Source organism: Rhincodon typus, chromosome 16, assembly GCF_021869965.1.
Source record: "Rhincodon typus isolate 14 chromosome 16, sRhiTyp1.1, whole genome shotgun sequence".
Taxonomy (NCBI): Eukaryota; Metazoa; Chordata; class Chondrichthyes; order Orectolobiformes; family Rhincodontidae; genus Rhincodon; species Rhincodon typus.
The window spans coordinates 39974530-39986984 of record NC_063347.1 but is presented as its reverse complement, the minus strand read 5'-3'; the positions used below and the strand labels follow the sequence as shown (position 1 = coordinate 39986984).

Sequence of the window (12455 nt, the reverse complement as noted above, 5' to 3'; positions counted from 1 at the left end):
GAGGTGGTATACAAACAAGATTCAGAGCTGGCAACCATCTCAGAAAATTCAGATGGACTTCTAACCAACCTGCCCCTCCACACTCAAATTCAACTGCAAACCTGAAGCCTAGATTAAAGGAAAAGAAAATCTCGGACAAGGTCAGTTATGAGTTGGGTGTGTTTCGAAGCTAGAAAAAGTATCAACTTGGCTTTTCTCAAACCTAACACAAAAACAAACCCCTTATAGCAGGAATATTTAGTATCCAATCTTCCCCCTTTTTCACCCAGGTTGGTTATCACCACAACATCATATTCCCATCTAGATATCTGCAGCACTAAGGCTAACCACCATGCTTTGTGCATTAATATGCATGCACTATAAACCTAAATTAGACCTTGTTGTATACAGTTTTACTGCAAATCCATCTTTTCTCTGAATTCTGTTTTCAAGAAAGAGTTAGATATAATTCTTAGATCTAAAGGGAACAAAGGATAAGGGGGAGGAAGTCGGACAGGGGTACTGAAATAGATGATAAGCCAAGATCATAGAATGGCAGAGCAAGCTCAAAGGGCTGAATGGCCTCCTCATGTTCCTATTTTCTATGATTCTATGTTTTCTTTCCCCTTCTCCCTTCTGGTGTTATAGGACAACTCATCTACCAAATTAGTTTAACCCCTTCTCAACTGTAATAACAGACAATTGCACAATGACATTATCAATTCCACCTCCTCAAATCCAGTTCCAAAGCTCCAGGAATCTGAAATCCTCCCTGTTGCACCACGCATGCATTTACCTAATCTAGCCTTCCAATTCTGTACTCACTGGTATGCGACACAAGGAGTAATTTGGTGATTATTGGTTAAACTAGTAAACTGGTAAAGAACTAACAATTCAATTCAATTCAATTTAGGACGGCACAGTCGCTCAGTGGTTAGCACTGCTGACTCACAGTGCCAGGGACCCAGGTTCAATTCCAACCTTGGACAAATGTCTGTGTGGAGTTTGCACGTTCTCCCCGTGACCGAGTGGTTTTTTGCCGGGTGCTCTGTTTTCCTTCCACAGTCCAACGATTTACAAGTTAGGTGGATTGGCCATGCTAAGCTGCCCACAACGTTCAGGGATGCGTAGGTTAGATGTGTTGGCCATGAGAAATGCAGGGTTACAGGGAGAGTGTCAAGGGCTGGTTCTGGGTGGGATGCTCTTCGGAGGGTCAGTGTAGACTTGTTGGGCCGAATGGCCTGTTTCCACATTGTGAGGATTCTATGATTCAATGAAAACCAAGTAATCAATCAGACTCTTTCCTTAAGGATGAATACAGGGAAATGATGAGACACAAGGAGAATGAGAGAACATATGTAAGCAAGTGAGTGACAAAGAGAGATTGCGAGCAAGCATTTGCTACATATGCAGGAAAATAAATAGTAACAATTCATGTGCACTTATTCTTGTCAAACTTATAGAAATATTTTGTTTTTATATTGAACAATCCAAAAAAAAATTGCCACAGAAAGACAGCATTGATTTAAATTTACTTGCATTCATGGTAATTTTTTTTTTACAACAGGCACATTGAATTTTGTCCTAAATTGGGTCATGCTTCACCATTGTAATGCATGCTCAAACTAATCCATTGAAGTGGATTTTCCATTCATCTATCATTACTGCATTACCATGCCTTTATTTGGAGCACATAATCTAATTTGTACACTATGCTGTTTGAAAATATCCTCCTTTCAACATTTTAAATCGAATTTCAGACGACTGACATCTCAATTAGTTTGGACAGACAGGAACCAACTGTACTTCAGTCATGCAAACAAGTGGCTTATTTGAGACGATTCCATCTGAGACTGTTATCACAGTACAGAGTGCCAGAGCATAAGCAGAGAAAAGTAAAACAAGGAAAATTTTCCCATAAAAATGATCAACCCAAGTGTTGAATAATGCATGCTGAAGTCCTACTCAAGGGACAGCAAAAACATCTAATAGCCTAGTGCACACAAATTCTGCGCACTGACACACAGCACAACCAAATGATGAAACATTAACTCTCACAATATCTCTGACCTGTGTAGAATCATCTTAAGAGAACCCAAAGACACTGGTTTTAATTCTTGGCTTGGTCTAATTTAACTTACCTAAAGCCACAATTACTACACATCAACTCCACTGGGTTGGGATGACGAATAGAAGAAAACATGTTCTGAGCCCTGTCACTTAGTGGCCTCAGCCTCTGCTGAATAATTCATGTGTAATAGAGCAGGTAACAAATCGGGCTTCATAATGGCAAACTTCAGGTTGAAGTAGCCTGCCAACAATCCCTGCGTAACCTCATAAATGAGCAGCAGCCACTACGTTAAAATCTGGATGATAGTCTGTGCCTGAGAAATCATATACCACCAAATACCAGTGCCTTAAGGACGGTAAAGAAAAAGACATTTCCTACCTCTGCAGGCCTGGGTTCAAGTCCCACCTGCTCCAGAGGTAACATCTCTGAACAGGCTGATCAAAAAAAGGACATGTATTTACGTTGCAATGCTCATAGTCCCAAAGCCCCTTAAAGTCTATGAGGTGTGTTTTCCAGATATAATCATGGTTGTAATATAGGAAAGGCTAAAAAAGAATGGGGCAGGGAGAAAAGTAATATTCTTACTCATAGGAGTAAATTAAAATGTGTGAAGTGATAAATAATTGAGTTAATGATTTACATTACCCCCATTCGAATATTGAAACCAGCTTTCAGAAAATCAGGGACAATAAAGTTTAAAAAAAAAGACAAAATTCTGAATTAAAGTTGTTATTTCACTGAAGCCAAGTGACAAATAAACTTGCCAGACTGTTATATGTCTGACTCAGAGACAGTTCGTTTCCCATGATAATATAAAACTGTACTTTCAGTCAGCAACCAAATGTTTAAAAAAAATCCAACAGTTACATTTTGATTTAGATGGTACAATGAGGAGGGGGGGTGACTGTGGGATACTGAAAACATTCCATGTTAATATTTAGCATTGTGGCTCACTACAATTAGGTCATCATTAAATAACATCCTTCATCCCTGGTTTGCCACATATACTCGAAGTATCAAAAGTTTCTGATAAAGATGTTCTGGAAATAGTTTTCTCCCGCTGCATCTTCTCACACTATTTATTCACACGGATTGGTAACAATGAAGCAGAATAACAAGCAACTCATTCTGCCAAAGATCACATCAGGAGGGTTCTCATAAGAAAATTCTATATAATTCTAAGATCTTGAAAAGTAAGTAACTGTCCCAAAGTCCTTCACAGGAGAGTTGCCAGTCAAAAACTTGACCCCCAATTCACAAGAAGGCATAATAAGGCAAAGGGACCAGAAGCTTGGTCAAAGGGAAAGGTTTAAGCAGCAACCTTAAGAAAGAGATAGGTGTAGAAAGGCAGAGAACATTAGGGTGGAAATTTCAAGGTTTAGGGCGTAGGCAGCAAAAGGTACAACCGCCAAAACCAGAATAATAGACATCTTGGATCCCTAAGAGGCCAGTATTGGTGACATGTTAGTTCAAAAGGTGATGGGGTCTGGAGGAAGGGACAGAGATTGAGGGGAGAATGATGCTCTGAAAGGATTTAAACAGGAAGATGAAGATTTTATCAGATCCGTTTTATCTGCTTTCCTCTTCTTTTGATATTTCACGATAAAGCAAGTGGCAGCTTAGTGCCACTGAGCATAGCAGTCTCTCAGTGCATGCCTCACTTACTCTCACCTTCAAAACCACCACGTTGAGTGTAGCCTTCAATAATGTTGAGATAAAGGAGGTCCATTGGGTAACAGGCAGCAGCTCCTGGAGGTAAGAGACAGATTCCCTCCTGGAATGCTAGACGATTCAAGCTTCAGATTTTCAACAGAAATATATCAAAGAATGCATTCCAAAACCATTACAGCCTTGCATCATGAACACAATCTCTATCTACAACATGATACCTGTCACTGTTCTTACTTTCCAGAACTATGAGGAGTGTAGTGTCTCTCCAGGGGAACTGAATTTAAATTGAACACCTTCAGGCAGTTTTGCAAGGTTCAGAAAGCCAAAGAAAGGAATGGAGACAAAACAGAAACAGACATATCCAGCAGGTAAATGCTTTTACAGAACTGTCTAGAGATCAGGAGCAACTGGAAAGCTCCCTCACCTCAAGTGCTCGGGTTGTTGACCCCATGTTTCCAAATTCTGATCTATCCTTTCTTTCCAATGGGTGGCCTCTAACAAGGACCCCAACATCCCTCCTCCCAAAAAACCATGACCCTAACAAGGTCTGATCTCTCTTGCTTTCTTGAGACTGTCCCTAATGCATACCACCAGCAGCCTCCTGTCTCTGGTTGTCCGACCTGCCAGCCTACTATTTTGTATGTCTGCCAGGCAGTGATCAGAAGCAGAGAATAATAATGATAAGTAGCAACAGGGCCTCCAAATGGAGAGAATCTTTGGGTTGCTCCATCACTACCTCCACTCTCCATAACCACCAGGCTTTTGTTCATGAATAAATGCATATCTTTCTAAAAGCCCGATTGTGTGTTATCTTGATTTTAGAATTGGTAAGCATAACAAATTTGCAAGTAATTATTATTCATACTTCTAACGTAAAAAAACGTAATATATAATAACAAAACTCTGTAAATAATAAAAATTGAGAAAGGTTTTAATCATTTCTCCCCAGATCAGATTTCTGGATTTAAATAAAAGCAAATATGGGTCTGACAGCAAACAGTAAACACTCTGACCTCAATCTTTTGGCTGTACCTTTAGTCTCATTGGTATTTGATACAACTTGTTTAATACAGCAATTACTTGAATATCATCCTTTAGCAAGTTCTCCTCATTGGCACCTTGATAATGAAAAAGTTGACTTGCTGTAGTTATTACTACGTAGAAAATATGCCAGTGTACAACCTACCCTAGGCCAGCACCACCACAGCTAAGGTCAGAACCCATCCTATTTTGACAAAGATGATGTCTGAAGATTAAGATAAATATAACTAATTTCTTGTGTGATTCACTTTCAATGCTTGCACATCCATGCATATAAGGAGCATGTGGAATTTCAAACACAACCTTTATTTGATTAATGACTCAAATAAAATGTAAAACACAGTAGTAAAAAAAAACATAGAACCTCAGAACTCAAGATAATGTAGAAACCAATTCATTTTTAACATACATTGAATTCCACAGCAGCCAAAATTTCAGTAAAACAATCATACCATTATTCATGCCAGATCTACATTCCCCAGAGTTTGCAAGTGTGTAAAACTGTTTTTCTGGCCCATCCAAACAGAGCCACTCAGTCCACTGATGGCCAGAAGTATGAATGACTCCAATATTAAGGCACTTAGCTTTACAGTCCACCCTAGAGTGGCTGTTTTCTCTAGAAATAGCTGTGCCATATCATTTACTTTATTGTGCCAAAAGGAAACAACACTAAAATCAATACTCTACAATTTTCAACATCACCTCAAACAGGTACGACTATATATTCCTCAAGTTAGGAAAAAAGGCAAACATATCTTTTCTACGTAGCAATAAATCATGTCTCACAGAGATACCGCAAAAAGGGCTACATAGCCAAGAAATTAATTTGAGAGTATAATCAAACAGAGAGTCATTTTTGCCTGCAAGATTCCACACTCAATAGTAACATGAATGGCCAACCACAATCCAAAACATAAACGAAGGAAAAATTAAATTCTCAGCAAGACACTGCAAGAATTCCTTGCTGATCCGACTTGGATCAATGGGATCTTTGGCTAACAGACAGACAATCCCTTGAAAATGTAAATCAGACTTTAGCTTAACATGTCATCAAAAAGGCAACACTATTTATAATGTAGTAGGCAGTCTCTATTCAATCTGAAAATGTCATAGCACAGAGCTGATCAGTACAATTTGCCAAAAAACTGGATATGGAATTAAAATGCAACAAAATAGCCAGCATGCAAAGTTGTTATTCTCCTAAGTCAGCATTAAGGTCCTAACCCTGCATATTGATTCAGCTAACATAATCTAAAATCTAATTTTAAGAACACATATGTATTTATTTATCATTTTAATGCAAAATATGTCCAAAGACATTTCAGAGAGGCATAATTAAAGGAAGAAACACTGACTAAATGATCAAAGAGATGCATCTCAAGATGTGAATGAATTGAGGAGAGGATATAAAAAGGCAGAGATATTTAGGAGGAATGTCAAAATCATCGAGTCCAGGCACATAAAGGCAGACTCACAAACAGTGCAACAAAGGAAGCGAGCAATTTACAACAGGCTAAAGTAAAAAAGAGGTGGCCTCAAGAAAAAAAAGAGACAAGATGAGTTGAGATTTTTCTGGTTTCAGAAGCAGAATTACTTTGATTTTCCCTGGATTTTACAGCCACAAGCAGTTACGTTCATTTTATTTCATATTGATGTGACCGATGCACAACTTTCTCCTGAATTAGATTAAGCATTATTTCTGGGAAAAAATTGTCACTTCAGGTTCATAGTTACTTGAAAGTGGAGTCACAGGTAGACAGGATAGTGAAGAAGACATTTGGTACGCTTGCCTTTATTGGTCAGTGCATTGAGTTGGGAGGTCATAATGTGGCTGTACAGGACATTGGTTAGCCCACTTTTGGAATACTGCTCTCAGTTCTGGTCTCCCAGCCATAGGAAAGAAGTTGTTTCACTTGAAAGGGTACAGAATATATCTACAAGGATGTTGTTGGGGTTGAAGAGTTTGAGCTACAGCAAGAAGCTGAATAGACTGGGGCTATTTTCTCTGGAGCATCAGAGGCTGAGGCATCACCTTATAAAGGCTTAGAAAATCATGAGGGGCACGGATAGGGTGAACAGCTAAGGTCTTTTCCCCAGGTTAGGAGAGTCCAAAACTAGAAGGCAGAGGTTTAAAGTGAGAGGGAAAAAATATATTCGGGATATAAGGAGGTAACTTTCTTCACATAGCTTGTGGTGCGCATATGGAATGAGCTGCCAGCAGAAGTAGTGGAGGCTGGTACAATTACAATATTTAGACGACATCTGGACGGGTACATAAATAGGAAGGGTTTAGAGGGATATGGGCCAAATGCTGGCAAATGGGACTAGATTAATTTAGGATATCTGGTCGGCATGGACAAGTTGGACTGAAGGGTCTGTTTTTGTGATGTCATGGAGACATTGAGTTGTACAGCAATCTGCACCACTGGCCAATGAGAAAACCTCCATCATTCAATAAAAACATCCTATTCAAAAGGGATGCTAACTTAAAGGATACTTTACATGGGCAATACATAAATTGGCATTATATATTCCCAACACAAAGTCTAGGCCTAGATTTTTTAGTCTAAGACAAAATTACATTGTCAGCACACTACCAACAATTTCTGAATACAGATCTGAAAGAAAAATTACTATACATGAGAAAAGTCAAAATGTTGACCAGAGAAAAGCATTATTTCCAAGTGCTCTCTGATTTCTTTGGATCAATCTTGGTAACATTTCAAAACTACAATTACTATTTTATGTGGTATTTAACTTCAGTAACTAATTTCCCATCATTTGATAATAAAATTTCACTTTGATTTAAAGAAATAATTTTGACCGTTCACTGAATACATTGCAAGAGACTGCATTATAGATATTGTTCTACTGATTGTAAACAAAGATACAGTTTTGTTTGGTAACTGATTTCAGATGATTGCCACACCAAAGAAAACTGAAATATTTTGCAATTAACCAACACAATTGATATTATCTAGGAGAATGAAAAATAGCTGGATTTAAATACTCTGTTGAATGCTGCATAAGTTGTTCCTTAATCCTGAAACAATGTTATAGATGTTTATAGATAGTCCAATATGTAGAGGGCCAATTAAAATAAATGCTGCTGCATGTACATGTTGATAACATTATATACATTGAGGCTCGACACATAGCAAGCAGAAAAGGATTAGAACAAACCTAACAATCATTCAGAGATTGTGATCTGGAATGCCCTGCTGGATGAGCAATGGAAGCAGATTCAAAAGGTATTTCTAATAGAGAATTAGCTAAGTAATTGAAATTCTTTTAAAAAGAAAATGCGCTGGCCTATTTGGAAGGAGGAGAAATGGGATTAACTGTCTAGTTCTTTCAAATTGCCAAGAAATGTATAATGGGCTGAACGGCCTCCTTCTGTGCTTAATGATGCTATAGGGCATAGGTTTGTCATTCCCTGAACATTTACATCAACTTATTTTTAATTTGTGGTTGACTTATGCTTTCTGTTATTTCCTTACAAACAGCTTTTAACTAAAATGTCTAAGAACAATCTGAAATCAATCAAGAAATTCCAATGAGTCTCAACACAAATCTCCAAATACTTATAAAAAAGCTAAAAGAGCTTACATAATATATTCAAAAATGTACTTCATTTTGATTAAAATACAGAATAAATTCTGGGGACTGTATAAGATTATCATACATTTTCTAAAATAGTCCTCAAAGTTGGTGTATAACTGTGTATTTTTTAAGCATGAACATGTCAAAATGTCCATTTTATATCAGAAAATAAGTAACTGACTGTAAAACTTAGCATTCAAAACATTCCAATCAACCCCGGTTAGTTTGTATAAGCTAGCTATTTACTTCATTGCCCAGGTTAAGTTACAATTTGGGAATCCATATCTGAGCTGTACTGTGAATTTTGCAGGTAATTTTCTGCCTTTTATTCATCACAGAAAATTAGATGGGTCTTGTAAATTGCCATCGAACTCCTGATACCTCGTAGCATTTCCCTATGTGGTCAGAGAAAAAGTCAGCCTGCTCAGGCATTTCGCAAACTAATTTTGTGCTGCTTGGTTGCCTAGAGATTGAAGATAAATCCAGATAACTTCCAATCTTAATTTAGCAGTAGATGTTACATCATTTGTGTTAGTCTCTAATGTTTCTTGTAGTAAACACAATAACATACACAGCTTAACTTTTAGCTATCTGTATAAAATAAAATTCCTCAAGAGTGAGCGATAAGTAAATAATTATCTATGAGCAACTGTAAAATAAAAGCTTTAGTACAAAACTGCAAGTTTCCATTAATTACTGTATTTAAATAACAGTTTAAACACAATTATAATGTCTAATTCACAAGATTTCATAAATGATGGTATCTTAATATGTAGAAGTCTGGAGAATAAAACTCCTATAATCTATAAGCTGCCCAAATAGAAAGCAGACTAATATATATTGCTGTTGCAGAGCATGTCTTTGTGATACATGTAGAACATAGAACATAACAGCGCAGTACAGGCCCTTCGGCCCTCGATGTTGCGCCGACCTGTGAAACCAATCTGAAGCCCATCTAACCTACACTATTCCATTATCATCCATATGTTTATCCAATGACCATTTAAATGCCCTTAAAGTTGGCGAGTCTACTACTTTTGCAGGCAGGGCATTCCACGCCCTTACTACTCTCTGAGTAAAGAACCTACCTCTGACATCTGTCCTATACCTATCACCCCTCATTTAAAGCTATGTGCCCTCGTGCTAGCCATCACCATCCGAGGAAAAAGGCTCCCACTGTCCACCCTATCTAATCCTCTGATCATCCTGTATGTCTCTATTAAGTCACCTCTTAACCTTCTTCTCTCTAACAAAAACAGCCTCAAGACCCTCAGCCTTTCCTCATAAGACCTTCCCTCCATACCAGGCAACATCCTGGTAAATCTCCTCTGCACCCTTTCTAATGCTTCCACATCCTTCCTATAATGCGGTGACCAGAACTGTACGCAATACTCCAAGTGCGGCCGCACCAGAGTTTTGTACAGCTGCAACATGACCTCATGGCTCCGAAACTCAATCCCTCTACCAATAAAACCTAACACACCGTACCCCTTCTTAACAACGCTATCAACCTGGGTGGCAACTTTCAGTGATCTATGCAGATGGACACCGAGATCTCTCTGCTCATCCACACTACCAAGAATCTTACCATTAGCCCAGTACTCTGTATTCCTGTTACTCCTTCCAAAGTGAATCACCTCACACTTTAAACTCCATTAAACTCCATTAAACGCATTAAACTCCATTTGCCACCTCTCAGCCAGCTCTGCAGCTTATCTATGTCCCTCTGTAACCTGCAACATCCTTCCGCACTAACCACAACTCCACCGACTTTGGTGTCATCCGCAAATTTACTAACCCATCCTTCTACGCCCTCATCCAGGTCATTTATAAAAATGACAAACAGCAGTGGCCCCAAAACAGATCCTTGAGGTACACCACTAGTAACTGAACTCCAGGATGAACATTTCCCATCAACCACCACCCTCTGTCTTCTTACAGTTAGCCAATTTCTGATCCTAACTGCTAAATCACCCTCAATCCCATGCCTCCGTATTTTCTGCAATAGCCTACCATGGGGAACCTTATCAAATGCTTTACTGAAATCCATATACACCACATCAACCGCTTTACCCTCATCCACCTGTTTGGTCACCTTCTCAAAGAACTAAGTTATGAATGTTCCCTCATAACCATGTAAAAATATGACCAATGATGAGACCAAGCAACATGGGACCAGGGATGCCAAATTTTTAAAAATGCCTATCCTGCAATTAGTGTTCATGATTAAAAACAAGAGCTGTGTTCATACTCAAGACTCCAGAAGGGCTTCTCTTTTTGTTGTGTTGTATCACCTGAACAACTAAAGTAGCTCTTGGAAACACCCTGTCTATACATATATTAACCCCAAGAGAGTTAGTCACAGCATCTGTGCTTGCCATATGGTTCAAGTGTTGGTTCACCCTGGTAAATATTTCGGTAGCATACAACATGAATACTAAAAATAAATTGTGCAATGTGTTTACAAGAGGGTATTCCTTAAAATCAGTTCATCCAACGTTTTTACTTTCACGTCTAAACCTGCAGACGATACCAGGTGAGGTATACAACATAAACGTGCAGCGTTGCACATATGCAACGTGTCCGAATTCCATTAGTTAAAATCTGACAGTTATTACATACCAACCAATTATTCGACCTCTCAGATTTGACTTCTCCATTTAATTACGTGCACAACAACAACGAAATTCTCACACAAGCCGATCAGCGGGGATTTTCTCTCCTTTTTGTTAAGGATTAAGAGGGAGACCTTGGAAGTTATTGCGCTTTAAACGTTGCACCGAGGTTCTGTTTAAGCAAGCGACGCCAGGCTTTTGCACTGAGCTGTCTTCTTGACAGAGCCTTCAAGGCAGCAAATTCTTACCCATTCGGTACACACCCCGCTAAGAGACTTCTGTGTGTGTGTTTTTAAAAAGACTTCTAAGAACTAACACGTTGTTGTATGCAGGCGTTTATAAATAAACGTAACTACCGTCGGCACAGTTCAAGGGTGAGATGTGTTGACATTTGGGAACAGTGCGAGGAATGTGCGGAGTGACAACGATTGAGCATCTCCCCACCCAGCCCCGGCTCAGCCCCTGGGTACCGGCACCTTGTGCTGGCCTGGGAGGCTGGTGCTGGGGATGAGTGGCTCAGGGACAGTGACAGTGATCCAGCGCAGGCAAACCAAACCACTCACCACCCACAACCCCCACCCCTTACAGCCCGGCCCGGCCCGGCTCCGCTAACCCTCTTCCCCCACTGACCTGCGGCTCAGGGGCTGACTCTTCAGCTCGTAAAACGTTTTCGCTTCTTCATGAAATTCCTCCCCGACTTCAAAATCCGGAACGATTCCCGACTCAGACTGCATTGGGGCGGAACGCAGCGCAGGAGACAGTGTGTGTGTGTTTATGTGTGTGTGTATTGGGAGCTCGGGATTCTTCACAAAACGGGTGGTGTGAAATGGAGCGAGAATCCGAGCGGCGGCGGCAATAAATGTCAACAAGACACAAAGTTTCTCTGAGTGACAGACGCTGTCTCCGCGCAGGCTTCGCCGCCACCTCCTCCTGCCCGGCTCCGCTGCGAAAGGACCGCCGGGAGTTGTAGTTCCCCGTCGCCCGGCGATTCCCTCAACCCAGCCCCCAGCCCCGGAGAGCGTGGACTACAACTCCCAGTGGCGACTCGCGGCGCCGTGCCAGCCGCCGGAGCATGTGCCCTTGGCTGACCGGCCGGCTTGCTGCTCCCGTACAGTGTAATGTCAGCAGGTTTTATTGGCTGCTGCAGCAAACTAGCACAGTAAATTCTACTTTCATTTGTTTGCATCAATCCGACCAAAGGGTAAACACTGGAAAATGCTGGAGAATACATTGAGTGAAGTGTTGTATTTGCTTATTCCAACGCAGTGGAATTGTCTGCTTTGACCAATTTCTCACTTTGTAGGATCGCAATCCGCCCGGCTGCCTGTCTTTTTTTTGCAATTTCATGTCGATTTCTGACGTCCCTAAGCCTCAGCATGTGCGTTTATTTTTCTCTCTCTCAATGCGCTTTGATGCGTCAGCAAACGTATTGTGAACTCAGGACGATCTCGCAAATGGGTTAAGAGAACGAGACC

The 12455-nt window shown here is 40.1% G+C and overlaps 1 protein-coding gene across 1 annotated transcript in view; it reads right to left on the bottom strand.

Moving 5' to 3' along the window:
• mitfb (melanocyte inducing transcription factor b) overlaps positions 1-12064 on the bottom strand; it is a 265246-nt gene extending 253182 nt beyond the window's left edge. Inside the window, exon 1 of the mRNA XM_048606508.1 lies at positions 11611-12064. Coding sequence (XP_048462465.1) covers positions 11611-11714 — 104 coding nt within the window. The 5' untranslated portion in view covers positions 11715-12064. The remainder of the gene's footprint in view (positions 1-11610) is intronic.
• Positions 12065-12455: the final 391 nt, after the last annotated feature.